We start from the raw sequence: 15589 nt of genomic DNA on the forward strand, positions 1-15589 counted from the left end.
ATGTGGGGTCGGGTGTGGGGTTGGTTATGGGGCAGATGTGGGGTTGGGTGTGGGGCGGATGGGGGGTGGATGTGGGGTCAGGTATGGGGCGATTATGGGGGCAGTTATGGGGCCGGGTATGGAGTGGATGTGGGGCAGATATGGGGTTGGGTGTGGGGTCGATGTGGGGCGGATATGGGGTCGGGTATGGGGTGGTTGTGGGGCGGACGTGGGGCAGATGTGGGGTCGGGTATGGGGTGGTTGTGGGGCAGATGTGGGGTCGGGTGTGGGGCGGATATGGGGTCGGGTGTGGGGCGGATATGGGGTTGGGTATGGGGTGGATGTGGGGTCGGGTGTGGGGCGGGTGTGGGGCGGATGTGGGGTCGGGTATGGGGTGGTTGTGGGGTGGATGTGGGGTCAGCTATGGGGCGGATGCGGGGCAGATGTGGGGTCGGGTATGGAGTGGATGTGGGGCGGATGTGGGGCAGATGTGGGGCAGATGTGGGGTCGGATGTGGGGTCGGGTATTGGGCGGGTGTGGGGTCGGGTATGGGGTCGGGTGTGGGGTCGGGTGTGGGGTGGATGTGCGGTCGGGTGTGGGGCAGATGTGGGGCGGATATGGGGTTGAGTATGGCGTTGGTTATGGGGCGGATGTGGGGTTGGGTGGGGGGCAGATGTGGGGCGGATGGGGGGTCGGGTGTGGGGCGGATGTGGGGTCAGGTATGGGGTGGATGTGGGGCAGATGTGGGGCAGATGGGGGGTCGGGTGTGGGGCGGATGTGGGGCGGATGTGGGGCAGATGGGGGGTCGGGTGTGGGGCGGATGTGGGGCGGATGTGGGGCAGATGTAGGGTCAGGTATGGAGTGGATGTGGGGCGGATGTGGGGTCGGGTATGGGGTGGATGTGGGGCAGATGTGGGGTTGGATGTGGGGCCGGGTGTGGGGTGGTTGTGGGGCGGACGTGGGGCAGATGTGGGGTCGGGTGTGGGGTGGTTGTGGGGCAGATGTGGGGTCGGGTGTGGGGCGGATGTGGGGTCGGGTGTGGGGTGGATGTGGGGCGGGTATGGGGCAGATGTGGGGCGGATGTGGGGCGGGTGGGGGGTGGATGTGGGGCGGATGTGGGGCGGGTGTGGGGTCGGGTGTGGGGCGGATGTGGGGTCGGGTATGGGGTGGATGTGGGGCAGATGGGGGGTCGGGTGTGGGGCGGATGTGGGGCAGATGTAGGGTCAGGTATGGAGTGGATGTGGGGCGGATGTGGGGTCGGGTATGGGGCGGATGTGGGGTCGGGTGTGGGGTGGATGTGGGGCGGGTATGGGGCAGATGTGGGGCGGATGTGGGGTCGGGTATGGGGTGGATGTGGGGCAGATGTGGGGTCGGGTATGGGGTGGATGTGGGGCAGATGTGGGGCGGATGTGGGGGGTCGGGTATGGGGTGGATGTGGGGCAGATGTGGGGCGGATATGGGGTTGGGTATGGGGTTAGTTATGGGGCGGATGTGGGGTCACGTATGGGGTCAGGTATGGGGCGGATGTGGGGTCGGGTATGGGGTGGACGTGGGGTTGGGTATAGGGCGGATGTGGGGCGGATGTGGGGTCGGGTGTGGGGTGGATGTGGGGCGGATGGGGGATCGGGTGTGGGGCGGATGTGGGGCGGATATGGGGTTGAGTATGGCGTTGGGTATGGGGTGGTTGTGGGGTCGGATGTGGGGCGGATGTGGGGTCGGGTGTGGGGCGGATGTGGGGTTGGGTATGGGGTTGGTTATGGGGCAGATGTGGGGCGGATGTGGGGTCGGGTATGGGGCGGATGTGGGGTGGATGTGGGGTCAGGTATGGGGCGGATGTGGGGCGGATATGGGGTCAGGTGTGGGGTGGATGTGGGGCAGATGTGGGGCAGATGGGGGGTCGGCTGTGGGGCGGGTATGGGGCAGATGTGGGGCGGATGTGGGGTTGGGTATGGGGTGGATGTGGGGTTGGGTGTGGGGCGGATGTGGGGCGGGTATGGGGCGGGTGTAGGGTCGGGTGTAGGGTCGGGTATGGGGTGGATGTGGGGCAGATGTGGGGCGGATGTGGGGCGGGTATGGGGCGGATGTGGGGGCGGATATGGGGTCGGGTATGGGGTTAGTTATGGGGCGGATGTGGGGTCACATATGGGGTCGGGTATCGGGCGGATGTGGGGCAGATGGGGGGTGGTTGTGGGTCGGGTGTGGGGCGGATATGGGGTTGGGTATGGGGTGGCTATGGGGTCGGGTATGGGTCGGATGTGGGGCAGATGTGGGGTCAGGTATGGGGTCGGGTATGGGGTGGATATGGGGTCGGGTGTGGGGCGGATATGGGGTCGGGTATGGGGCAGATGTGGGGCAGATGTGGGGCGAATGTGGGGTCGGGTGTGGGGTGGATGTGGGGCGGATGTGGGGCAGATGGGGGGTCGGGTGTGGGGCGGGTATGGGGCAGATGTGGGTCGGATGTGGGGTTGGGTGTGGGGTGGATGTGGGGTCGGCTGTGGGGCGGATGTGGGGCGGCCATGGGGCAGCCATGGGGCGGCTATGGGGCGGCTATGGGGCAGCTATGGGGCAGCTATGCAGTATCTATGGGGCAGCCATGGGGCAGCCATGGGGCGGCTATGGGGCAGCCATGGGGCAACTATGGGGCGGCTATGGGGCAGCTATGGGGCAGCTATGCAGTATCTATGGGGCAGCCATGGGGCAGCTATGGGGCAGCTATGGGGCAGCCATGGGGCATCTACGGGGCATCTACGGGGCATCTACGGGGCGGCCATGGGGCAGCCATGGGGCAGCTATGGGGCGGCTATGGGGCAGCTATGGGGCAGCTATGCAGTATCTATGGGGCAGCCATGGGGCAGCTATGGGGCGGCTATGGGGCAGCTATGGGGCAGCTATGGGGCAGCCCCCCAGCGTCCCCCCGCTGCCCGCAGGCGTCCTCCCCGACATCGAGGAATATTTCGCCATTGGGGACGGCAGCTCCGGGCTCCTGCAGACCGGTACCGACCTGCCCCACACTTGGGGGTCCCAGCCCCACACTTGGGGGTCCCAGCCCCACTCCCTGCCCCACTTCTAATTCCCCACCCCACACTTGGGGGTCCCAGCCCCACTTCCCAGCCCCACTTCTAAGTCCCAGCCCCACGCTTGGGGGTCCCAGCCCCGCACTTGGGGGTCCCAGCCCCACTCCCTGCCCCACTTCTAATTCCCCACCCCACACTTGGGGGTCCCAGCCCCACTTCCCAGCCCCACACTTATGGGTCCCAGCCCCACTTCCCAGCCCCACTTCTAAGTCCCAGCCCCACGCCTGGGGGTCCCAGCCCCGCACTTGGGGGTCCCAGCCCCACACTTCTAGGTCCCAGCCCCACACTTGGGGGTCCCAGCCCCACACTTATGGGTCCCAGCCCCACTTCTAAGTCCCAGCCCCACACTTGGGGGTCCCAGCCCCACACTTGGGCGTCCCAGGCCCACAGTTATGGGTCCCAGCCCCACACTTGTGGGTCCCAGCCCCACTTCCCAGCCTCACTTCTAAGTCCCAGCCCCGCACTTGGGGGTCCCAGCCCCACTTCTAAGTCCCAGCCCCACACTTATGGGTCCCAGCCCCATTTCCCAGCCCCACTTCTAGGTCCCAGCCCCACACTTGGGGGTCCCAGCCCCGCACTTGGGGGTCCCAGCCCCACTTCCCAGCCCCTCTTCTAATTCCCCACCCCACACTTGGGGGTCCCAGCCCCACACTTGGGGGTCCCAGCCCCACACTTGGGGGTCCCAGGCCCACAGTTATGGGTCCCAGCCCCACACTTAGGGGTCCCAGCCCCACACTTGGGCGTCCCAGGCCCATAGTTATGGGTCCCAGCCCCACACTTGGGGGTCCCAGCCCCACACTGATGGGTCCCAGCCCCACACTTGGGGGTCCCAGCCCCACTTCCCAGCCCCACTTCTAATTCCCCACCTCACAGTTGGGGGTCCCAGCCCCACACTTGGGGGTCCCAGCCCCACTTCCCAGCCCCACTTCTAAGTCCCGGCCCCACACTTATGGGTCCCAGCCCCACTTCTAAGTCCCAGCCCCACACTTGGGGGTCCCAGCCCCACACTTGGGGGTCCCAGCCCCACACTTATGGGTCCCAGCCCCTCACTTGGGGGTCCCAGCTCCACAATTCTGAGTCCCAGCCCCACACTTGGGCGTCCCAGGCCCACAGTTATGGGTCCCAGCCCCACACTTATGGGTCCCAGCCCCACACTTGGGGGTCCCAGCCACGCACTTGGGGGTCCCAGCCCCACACTTATTGGTCCCAGCCCCACACTTGGGGGTCCCAGCCCCACACTTGGGCGTCCCAGGCCCACAGTTATGGGTCCCAGCCCCACTTCCCAGCCCCACTTCTAAGTCCCAGCCCCACACTTGGGGGTCCCAGCCCCACTTCTAAGTCCCAGCCCCGCACTTATGGGTCCCAGCCCCACTTCTAAGTCCCAGCCCCACACTTATGGGTCCCAGCCCCACACTTATGGGTCCCAGCCCCACACTTGGGGGTCCCAGCCCTGCACTTATGGGTCCCAGCCCCACTTCTAGGTCCCAGCCCCACTTCTAAGTCCCAGCCCCACACTTATGGGTCCCAGCCCCATTTCCCAGCCCCACTTCTAGGTCCCAGCCCCACACTTATGGGTCTGAGCCCCGCACTTGGGGGTCCCAGCCCCACACTTATGGGTCCCAGCCCCACTTCTAAGTCCCAGCCCCACACTTATGGGTCCCAACCCACTTCTAGGGGCCCCACTTCTAAGTCCCAGCCTCACACTTAGGAGTCCCAGCCCCACTTCTAAGTCCCCGCCCCACACTTGGGGGTCCCAGCCCCACACTTATGGGTCCCAGCCCCACTTCTAAGTCCCAGCCCCACACTTGGGGGTCCCGGCCCCACACTTGGGGGTCCCACCCCCCAATTCTCCCCCCCCCCCCCCAGCGTTCATCAGCAGCTACATGGCGCTGGCTCCGCTCTTCGGCTTCCTGGGCGACCGATACAACAGGAAGAGGCTGCTGGGGGTCGGGCTGAGTCTGTGGGTCGGGGTCACCCTGGGGAGCAGCTTTGTCACCCCACAGGTCTGGGGGGGGTGGGGGGTGGGAGGGGAGGTGGGGCTGGGAGATTTGGGGGTGGGAGATGGGCTGGGGGTGGGGAGATGGGGGGCTGGAGGTTGGGGGCTGGAGGTGGGGAGATGGGGAGCTGGGGGTGGGGGGCAGAAAGTGGGGAGATGGGGGGCAGGATTTGGGGTGATGGAGGTCTGGAGGGGGGGAGATGGGGGGCTGGGGGTGGGGGGGCTGGGTGTGGGGGGTAGGAGGTGGGGAGATGGGGGGCTGGATGTGGGGAGATGGGCTGGGGGTGGGTGATGGGGGGCTGGAGGTGGGGGGCAGGATATGGGGAGATGGGGGGCTGGGGGTGGGGGGTAGAAAGTGGGGAAATGGGGGGCAGGGGGTGGGGAGATGGGGGGCTGGAGATGGAGGGGTGGGGGGCAGAAAGTGGGGAGATGGGGGGCAGAAAGTGGGGAGATGGGGGGCTGGAGGTGGGGGGGTGGGGGGCAGGGGGTGGGGAGATGGGGGGCTGGGGGTGGGGGGCAGAAAGTGGGGAGATGGGGGGCAGGGGGTTGGGAGATGGGGGGCTGGAGATGGGGGGTGGGGGGCAGAAAGTGGGGAGATGGGGGGCTGGAGGTGGGGAGATGGGGGGCTGGAGGTGGGGGGGTTGGGAGGCAGAAAGTGGGGAAATGGGGTCTGGAGGTGGGGAGATGGGGGGCTGGAGGTGGGGGGCAGGAGGTGGGGAGATGGGGGGCTGGATGTGGGGAGATGGGGGGCTGGAGGTGGGGGGCAGGAGGTGGGGAGATGGGGGGCTGGATGTGGGGAGATGGGCTGGGGGTGGGTGGTGGGGGGCTGGAGTTGGGGGGCAGGAGGTGGGGAGAAGGGGGGCTGGATGTGGGGAGATGGGCTGGGGGTGGGTGGTGGGGGGCTGGAGATGGGGGGCAGGATATGGGGAGATGGGGTCTGGGGGTGGGGGGCAGAAAGTGGGGAGATGGGGGGCAGGGGGTTGGGCGATGGGGGGCTGGAGATGGGGGGTGGGGGGCAGAAAGTGGGGAGATGGGGGGCTGGAGGTGGGGAGATGGGGGGCTGGAGGTTGGGGGCAGGGGGTGGGGAGATGGGGGGCTGGAGGTGGGTGATGGGGGGCTGGAGTTGGGGGGCAGGAGGTGGGGAGAAGGGGGGCTGGATGTGGGGAGATGGGCTGGGGGTGGGTGGTGGGGGGCTGGGGGGGGAGATGTGGGGAGATGGGCTGGAGGTGGGGTGATGGGCTGGGGTTGGGGGGCTGGGGGGGGAGATGTGGGGCAGGATGTGGGGTGATGGGGGGCTGGAGGTGGGGTGGTGGGAGATGGGGGGGCTGGGGTTGGGAAATGGGGGCTGGGAGATGGGCTGGAGGTGGGGTGATGGGGGTCTGGGGTGGGGGGGCTGGGGGTGTGGGGCTGGAGATGGGGGGCTGGGGGGGGAGGTGGGGGGCTGGAGATGGGGGTCAGGGGGTGGGAAATGGGGGGCTGGGTGTGGGGAGATGGGGGGCTCGATGTGGGAGGCAGGAGGTGGGTGATGGGGGCCAGGAGTTGGGGGGCTGGAGGTGGGGAGATGGGGGGCAGGATTTGGGGTGATGGAGGTCTGGAGGTGGGGAGATGGGGGGCTGGGGGTGGGGGGCAGAAAGTGGGGAGATGGGGGGCAGGGGGTGGGGAGATGGGGGGCAGGAGATGGGGGGGTGGGGGGCAGAAAGTGGGGAGATGGGGGGCTGGAGGTGGGGAGATGGGGGGCTGGAGGTGGGTGATGGGGGGCTGGAGGTGGGGGGCTGGCGGTGGGGAGATGGGGGGCAGGATGTGGGGTGATGGGGGGCTGGAGGTGGGGTGGTGGGAGATGGGGGGCTGGAGGTGGGTGATGGGGGTGGGGAGGTGGTGGGCAGGGGGTGGGGGGAAGGTGTGGGGCACAGCCATCCCCCGTGACCCCGTAACCCCCCCATGACCCCCAATGACCCCCCCCATGACCCCATAACCCCTCCATGACCCCCAATGACCCCATGTCACCCCATGACCCCCCATGACCCCATAACCCCCCCATGACCCCCAATGACCCCATGACCCCATAACCCCCCCCATGACCCCCAATGACCCCATTCCCTCTCATGACCCCATGACCCCCATGACCCCCCGTGACCCCGTAACCCCCCCATGACCCCCAATGACCCCATGCCCTCCCATGACCCCATGACCCCCCATGACCCCCCGTCACCCCGTATCCCCCCAATGACCCTATGTTGCCCCGTGACCCCCCATGTCACCCCATGACCCCCCATGACCCCCCATGACCCCATAACCCCCCCATGACCCCCAATGACCCCATGTCACCCCATGACCCCCCATGACCCCATAACCCCCCCCATGACCCCATAACCCCTCCATGACCCCCAATGACCCCATGTCGCCCCATGACCCCCCATGACCCCATAACCCCCCCATGACCCCCAATGACCTCATGACCCCATAACCCCCCCATGACCCCATGACCCCCCGTGACCCCGTAACCCCCCAATGACCCCCAATGACCCCATGCCCTCCCATGACCCCATGACCCCCATGACCCCCCGTGACCCCGTAACCCCCCAATGACCCCCGATGACCCCATGTCGCCCCATGACCCCCCATGACCCCGTAACCCCCCTGTGACCCCCTGACCCCATAACCCCTCCATGACCCCCTGTGACCCCATGACCTCCCATCACCCCACCCATCCAATGGCCCCCAGTGACCCCATGACCCCGTGACCTCCTGTGACCCCATGACCCCCTGTGACCTCTTGTGACCCCATAACTCCCTGTGACCTCATGTAACCCCCTGTGACCCCCTGTCACCCCATGACCTTCCATCACCCCACCCATCCAATGGCCCCCGGTGACCCCTTGACCCCGTGACCCCCCATGACCCCATGACCCCCCCATGACCCCCAATCACCCCGTGATCCCATGACCCCCTGTGACCTCTTGTGAACCCTTGTGATCCCATGACTCCCAATGCCCCCATGACCTCCTATGACCCCATGGCCTCCCATCACCCCACCCATCCAATGGCCCCCGGTGACCCCATGACCCCGTGACCCCCCGTGACCCCGTGACCCCCCGTGACCCCGTGACCTCCCCATGACCCCGATTCACCCCGTGATCCCATGACCCCCTGTGACCTCTTGTGACCCCCTGTAACCCCATGGCCTCCCATCACCCCACCCATCCAATGGCCTCCGGTGACCCCATGACCCCGTGACCCCCCGTGACCCCATGACCCCCTGTGACCTCTTGTGACCCCCTGTGACCTTCTGTGACCCCATGACTCCCAATGCCCCCATGACCTCCTATGACCCCATGACCTCCCATCACCCCACCCATCCAATGGCCCCCGGTGACCCCGTGACCCCCCGTGACCCCATGACCCCCTGTGACCTCTTGTGACCCCGTGACCCCATAACTCCCTGTGACCTCATGTAACCCCCTGTGACCCTATAACCCCCTGTGACCCCATGACCTCCCATCACCCCACCCATCCAATGGCCCCCGGTGACCCCGTGACCCCGTGACCCCCGTGACCCCATGACCCCCTGTGACCTCTTGTGACCCTGTGACCCCATAACTCCCTGTGACCTCATGTAACCCCCTGTGACCCTATAACCCCCTGTGACCCCATGACCTCCCATCACCCCACCCATCCAATGGCCCCAGGTGACCCCATGACCCCGTGACCCCCTGTGACCCCATGACCTCCTGTGACCTCTTGTGACCCCGTGACCCCATAACTCCCTGTGACCTCATGTAACCCCCTGTGACCACCTGTAACCCCATGACCTCCCATCACCCCACCCATCCAATGGCCCCTGGTGACCCCATGACCCCGTGACCCCCCATGACCCCATGACCCCCCCATGACCCCCAATCACCCCGTGATCACATGACCCCCTGTGACCTCTTGTGAACCCTTGTGATCCCATGAGTCCCAATGCCCCCATGACCTCCTATGACCCCATGACCTCCCATCACCGCACCCATCCAATGGCCCCTGGTGACCCCGTGACCCCGTGACCCCATGACCCCCTGTGACCTCTTGTGACCCCATAACTCCCTGTGACCTCATGTAACCCCCTGTGACCCCCTGTCACCCCATGACCTTCCATCACCCCACCCATCCAATGGCCCCTGGTGACCCCTTGACCCTGTGACCCCCCATGACCCCATGACCCCCCCATGACCCCCAATCACCCCGTGATCCCATGACCCCCTGTGACCTCTTGTGAACCCTTGTGATCCCATGACTCCCAATGCCCCCATGACCTCCTATGACCCCATGACCTCCCATCACCCCACCCATCCAATGGCCCCCGGTGACCCCATGACCCCGTGACCCCCCGTGACCCCGTGACCCCCCCGTGACCCCGGCTCGTCCCACAGCATTTCTGGGCGCTGCTGCTGGGCCGTGCCCTGGTGGGGGTGGGTGAGGCCTCCTATTCTACCGTGGCTCCGACCCTCATTGCTGACCTCTATGGAGGCTCCCAGCGCAGCCGAGCCCTCGGCTGCTTCTACCTGGCCGTGCCTCTGGGCAGGTACGGGGTCACGGGGTCAGAGGTCACGGGGTCGGGGGTCACGGGGTCATGGGGGGGATGGGGCTCTGTGGGGCTCTATGGTGTCTATGGGGTCTTTATGGGGTCTCTATGGGGTCAGTGGGGCTCTATGGGGTCTCTATGGTGTCTATGGGGTCAGTGGAGCTCTATGGGGTTCTATGGGGCTCTATGGGGTCTTTATGGGGCTTTGCGGGGTCTCTGTGGGGTCTTTATGGGGTTTATGGGGTCTCTATGGGGCTCTATGGGGTTTATGGGGTCTCTATGGGGTTCTATGGGGTCAGTGGGGCTCTATGGGGTCTCTATGGGGTCTCTATGGGGTTCTATGGGGTCAGTGGGGCTCTATGGGGTCTCTATGGGGCTCTATGGGGTTTATGGGGTCTATGGGATCTCTCTGGGGTTCTATGGGGTCTCTATGGGGCTTTATGGGGTCAGTGGGTCCCTATGGGGTTCTATGGGGGGCAGTGGGGCTCTATGGGGTTTATGGGGTCTCTATGGGGTTCTATGGGGTCAGTGGGGCTCTATGGGGTCTCTGTAGGGTTTCTGTGGGGCTCTGTGGGGATCTATGGGGTGTCAATGGGGTTCTATGGGGCTCTGTGGGGCTGCTTCTACCTGGCCGTGCCTCTGGGCAGGTACGGGGTCACGGGGTCATGGGGTCAGAGGTCACGGGGTCGGGGGTCACGGGGTCAGGGGGGTCATGGGGTCAGGGGGGGTGGGGGGGGGATGGGGCTCTATGGGATCTATGGGGCTCTATGGGGCTCTATGGGGTTAGCAGGGCTCTATGGGGTTCTATGGTGTCTATGGGGTCTCTATGGGGCTCTATGGGGTCAGTGGGGCTCTATGGGGTCTCTATGGGGACTATATGGGGCTCTATGGGGTCTATGGGATCTCTATGGGGTTCTATGGGGTCAGTAGGGCTCTATGGGGTCTCTATGGGGTCAGTGGGGCTCTATGGGGTCTCTATGGGGACTATATGGGGCTCTATGGGGTCTATGGGATCTCTATGGGGGTCTATGGGGTCTCTATGGGGCTTTATGGGGTCAGTGGGTCCCTATGGGGTTCTATGGGGGGCAGTGGGGCTCTATGGGGTCTCTATGGGGTGCAGAGGGGCTCTATGGGGTCTCTGTGGCGCTCTATGGGTCTTTGTGGGGTCAGTGGGTCCCTATGGGGCTCTATGGGGTCAGTAGGGCTCTATGGGGTCTCTATGGGGCTCTATGGGGTTTATGGGGTCTCTATGGGGTTCTATGGGGTCAGTGGGGCTCTATGGGGTCTCTATGGGGCTCTATGGGGTCTCTATGGGGTTCTATGGGGTCAGTGGGGCTTTGCGGGGTCTCTATGGGGTCTCTATGGGGTTTATGGGGTCTCTATGGGGTTCTATGGGGTTATTGGGGCTCTATGGGGTCAGTGGGGCTCTATGGGGTCTTTATGGGGTTCTATGGGGTCTCTATGGGGTTCTATGGGGTTATTGGGGCTCTATGGGGTCAGTAGGGCTCTATGGGGTCTTTATGGGGCTCTATGGGGTCAGTGGGGCTCTATGGGGTTCTCTGGGGTCAGTGCGGCTCTCTGGCTTTCTATGGGGTCTGTATGGGATTCTGTGGGGTCAGAAGGGCTGGATGGGGCTGGATGGGGTCGGCGGGTGTCTATGGGGCCGCGCTGACGTCCGTGTGTCCGTGTGTCCGTCCGTGGGGCAGCGGTTTGGGGTACATCGCGGGGGCGAAGGTGAAGGAAGCGGCGTCCGACTGGCACTGGGCCCTAAGGGTGAGTGGGGGGCGGCCCTATAAGGGGCAGCACGGCCCTATAAGGGGTGACGCAGCCCTATATGGGGTGATACGGCCCTATATGGAGTGACGCGGCCCTATAAGGGGCGACACGGCCCTATATGGGGTGATACGGCCCTATATGGGGTGATACGGCCCTATATGGGGTGACGCGGCCCTATAAGGGGTGACGCAGTCCTATATGGGGTGATACGGCCCTATAAGGGGTGACGCGGCCCTATAAGGGGCGACACGGCCCTATATGGGGTGATACGGCCCTATATGGGGTGATACGGCCCTATATGGGGTGACGCGGCCCTATAAGGGGTGACGCAGTCCTATATGGGGTGACACGGCCCTATATGGGGTGACACGGCCCTATATGGGGTGATATGGCCCTATAAGGGGTGACGTGACCCTATATGGGGAGGCACGGCCCTATATGGGGTGACACGGCCCTATATGGGGTGACGCGGCCCTATATGGGGTGATACGGCCCTATAAGGGGTGACGCGGCCCTATATGGGGAGGCATGGCCCTATATGGGGTGACACGGCCCTATATGGGGAGGCACGGCCCTATATGGGGTGATATGGCCCTATATGGGGTGACGCGGCCCTATAAGAGGCAGCACGGCCCTATAAGGGGTGACGCGGCCCTATATGGGGTGATACGGCCCTATATGGGGTGACGCGGCCCTATAAGGGGCAGCACGGCCCTATATGGGGTGACATGGCCCTATATGGGGTGATACGGCCCTATAAGGGGAGACACGGCCCTATTAGGGGTGATACGGCCCTATATGGGGTGACGCAGCCCTATATGGGGTGATACGGTCCTATATGGGGTGACGCGGCCCTATATGGGGAGGCACGGCCCTATATGGGGTGACGCAGCCCTATATGGGGTGATACGGTCCTATATGGGGTGACGCGGCCCTATATGGGGAGGCACGGCCCTATATGGGGTGACGCAGCCCTATATGGGGTGATACGGTCCTATATGGGGTGACGCGGCCCTATATGGGGAGGCACGGCCCTATATGGGGTGACGTGGCCCTATATGGGGTGATACGGCCCTATATGGGGTGACGCGGCCCTATAAGGGGCAGCACGGCCCTATAAGGGGTGACGCGGCCCTATATGGGGTGATACGAACTTATATGGGGTGATAAGGCCCTATAGGGCCAGCACGGCGTTATATGGGGTGACACGGCCCTATATGAGGTGACGCGGTCCTATATGGGGTGACTGACCCCATACTGACCCCAAAACGCCCCCCCCCACCCCATACTGACCCCATAACCCCCCCATACTGACCCCAAAACGCCCCCCCAACCCCATACTGACCCCAAAACGCCCCCCCCGATCCCATACTGACCCCAAAACGCCCCCATACTGACCCCAAAATGCCCCCCCGACCCCATACTGACCCCAAAACGCCCCCATACTGACCCCAAAATGCCCCGCCCGACCCCATACTGACCCCAAAACGCCCCCCCCCACCCCATAGGTGACCCCATAACCCCCCCATACTGACCCCAAAACGCCCCCCCGACCCCATACTGACCCCATAACCCCCCCATACTGACCCCAAAACGCCCCCCCCGACCCCATACTGACCCCATACTGACCCCATACTGAGCCCCCCGACCCCATAACCCCCCCATACTGACCCCATATTGACCCCATACTGACCCCATAACCCCCCCATACTGACCCCATTCTGACTCCAAAACGCCCCCCCCGACCCCATACTGACCCCATAACCCCCCCATACTGACCCCAAAATGCCCCCCCCGACCCCATACTGACCCCATACTGACCCCAAAACGCCCCCCCCAACCCCATACTGACCCCATACTGACCCCCCCAACCCCATACTGACCTCATAACCCCCCCATACTGACCCCATTCTGACCCCCTCCGACCCCATAATTTGCCCCAATGACCCCATACTGACCCCATACTGACCCCATACTGACCCCATAACCCCCCCATACTGACCCCATTCTTACCCCAAAACGCCCCCCCCGACTCCATACTGACCCCATAACCCCCCCATACTGACCCCAAAACGCCCCCCCCGACCCCATACTGACCCCATACTGACCCCATACTGAGCCCCCCGACCCCATAATCCCCCCATACTGACCCCATTCTGACCCCCTCCGACCCCATAATTTGCCCCAATGACCCCATACTGACCCCATACTGACCCCAAAACGCCCCCCCCGACCCCATACTGACCCCATTCTGACCCCCCCAACCCCGTACTGACCCCATAACCCCCCCATACTGACCCCAAAACGCCCCCCCCGACCCCATACTGACCCCATAACCCCCCTATACTGACCCCATACTGACCCCCCCGACCCCATAACCCCCCCATACTGACCCCATACTGACCCCATTCTTACCCCAAAACGCCCCCCCCGACCCCATACTGACCCCATAACCCCCCATACTGACCCCAAAACGCCCCCCCCGACCCCATACTGACCCCATACTGACCCCCCCGACCCCATAACCCCCCCATACTGACCCCATACTGACCCCAAAATGCCCCCATATTGACCCCATAACCCCCCCATACTGATCCCAAAACGCCCCCCCAACCCCATACTGACTCCATACTGACCCCCCCGACCCCATAACCCCCCCCTTACTGACCCCAAAACGCCCCCCCCGACCCCAAACTGACCCCAAAACGCCCCCCCCCACCCCATAGGTGACCCCCGCCCTGGGCCTGCTGGCCCTGGCCCTGCTGTGCCCCCCCCCAACCCCATACTGACCCCATACTGACCCCAAACTGACCCCATACTGACCCCCTCCGACCCCATAACCCCCCCATACTGACCCCATACTGACCCCAAAACGCCCCCCCCGACCTCATAGGTGACCCCCGCCCTGGGCCTGCTGGCCCTGGCCCTGCTGTGCCCCCCCCCAACCCCATACTGACCCCATTCTGACCCCATTCTGACCCCCCCAACCCCATACTGACCCCATAACCCCCCCATACTGACCCCAAAACGCCCCCCCCGACCCCATAATGTCTCCTATTGACCCCATACTGACCCCATACTGACCCCAAAACGCCCCCCCCGACCCCATAGTGACCCCATTCTGACCCCCCCGACCCCATACTGACCCCAAAACGCCCCCTCGGACCCCATACTGACCCCATAAGTGCCCCATACTGACCTGATTCTGACCCCCCGACCCCATACTGACCCCATAACCCCCCATACTGACCCCAAAACGCCCCCCCCGACCCCATAACCCCCCCATACTGACCCCATTCTGACCCCCCCGACCCCATACTGACCCCATAACCCCCCCATACTGACCCCAAAACGCCCCCCCCGACCCCATACTGACCCCATACTGACCCCAAAACGCCCCCCCCGATCCCATACTGACCCCATACTGACCCCAAAACGCCCCCCCCGATCCCATACTGACCCCATAACCCCCCTATACTGACCCCATACTGACCCCAAAACGCCCCCCCCCACCCCATAGGTGACCCCCGCCCTGGGCCTGCTGGCCCTGGCCCTATTGTGCCCCCCCCCAATCCCATACTGACCCCATACTGACCCCCCCGACCCCATACTGACCCCATAACCCCCCCATACTGACCCCAAAATGCCCCCCCCGACCCCATACTGACCCTATTCTGATCCCATACTGACCCCAAAACGCCCCCCCCGACGCCATAGTGACCCCATGCTGACCCCATTCTGACCCCCCCGACCCCATACTGACTCCAAAACGCCCCCCCCGACCCCATACTGACCCCATAACCCCCCCATACTGACCCCAAAACGCCCCCCCCGATCCCATACTGACCCCATAACCCCCCTATACTGACCCCAAAACGCCCCCCCCGATCCCATACTGACCCCATAACCCCCCCATACTGACCCCAAAACGCCCCCCCCGACCTCATACTGACCCCATACTGACCCCCCCGACCCCATAACCCCCCCATACTGACCCCAAAACGCCCCCTTACTGACCCCAAACGCCCGCCCCGACCCCATACTGACCCCATAACCCCCCCATACTGACCCCAAAACGCCCCCCCCCACCCCATAGGTGACCCCCGCCCTGGGCCTGCTGGCCCTGGCCCTGCTGTTCCCCCCCCCAACCCCATACTGACCCCATTCTGACCCCCCCAACCCCATACTGACCCCAAAACGCCC

General features: G+C 64.6%; 1 protein-coding gene across 1 annotated transcript in view; it reads left to right on the forward strand.

Moving 5' to 3' along the window:
- Window positions 1-15589, forward strand: part of SPNS1 (SPNS lysolipid transporter 1, lysophospholipid) — a 44925-nt gene that overhangs the window by 5996 nt on the left and 23340 nt on the right. The window contains exons 3-6 of the mRNA XM_090130488.1: window positions 2907-2972; window positions 4920-5056; window positions 9459-9610; window positions 11317-11383. Of these exons, the coding sequence (XP_089986614.1) occupies window positions 2907-2972; window positions 4920-5056; window positions 9459-9610; window positions 11317-11383 (422 nt within the window). The remainder of the gene's footprint in view (window positions 1-2906; window positions 2973-4919; window positions 5057-9458; window positions 9611-11316; window positions 11384-15589) is intronic.

The sequence above is a fragment of the Phasianus colchicus genome, chromosome 40, assembly GCF_987193195.1.
Source record: "Phasianus colchicus chromosome 40, bPhaCol1.hap1.1, whole genome shotgun sequence".
NCBI lineage: Eukaryota > Metazoa > Chordata > Aves > Galliformes > Phasianidae > Phasianus > Phasianus colchicus.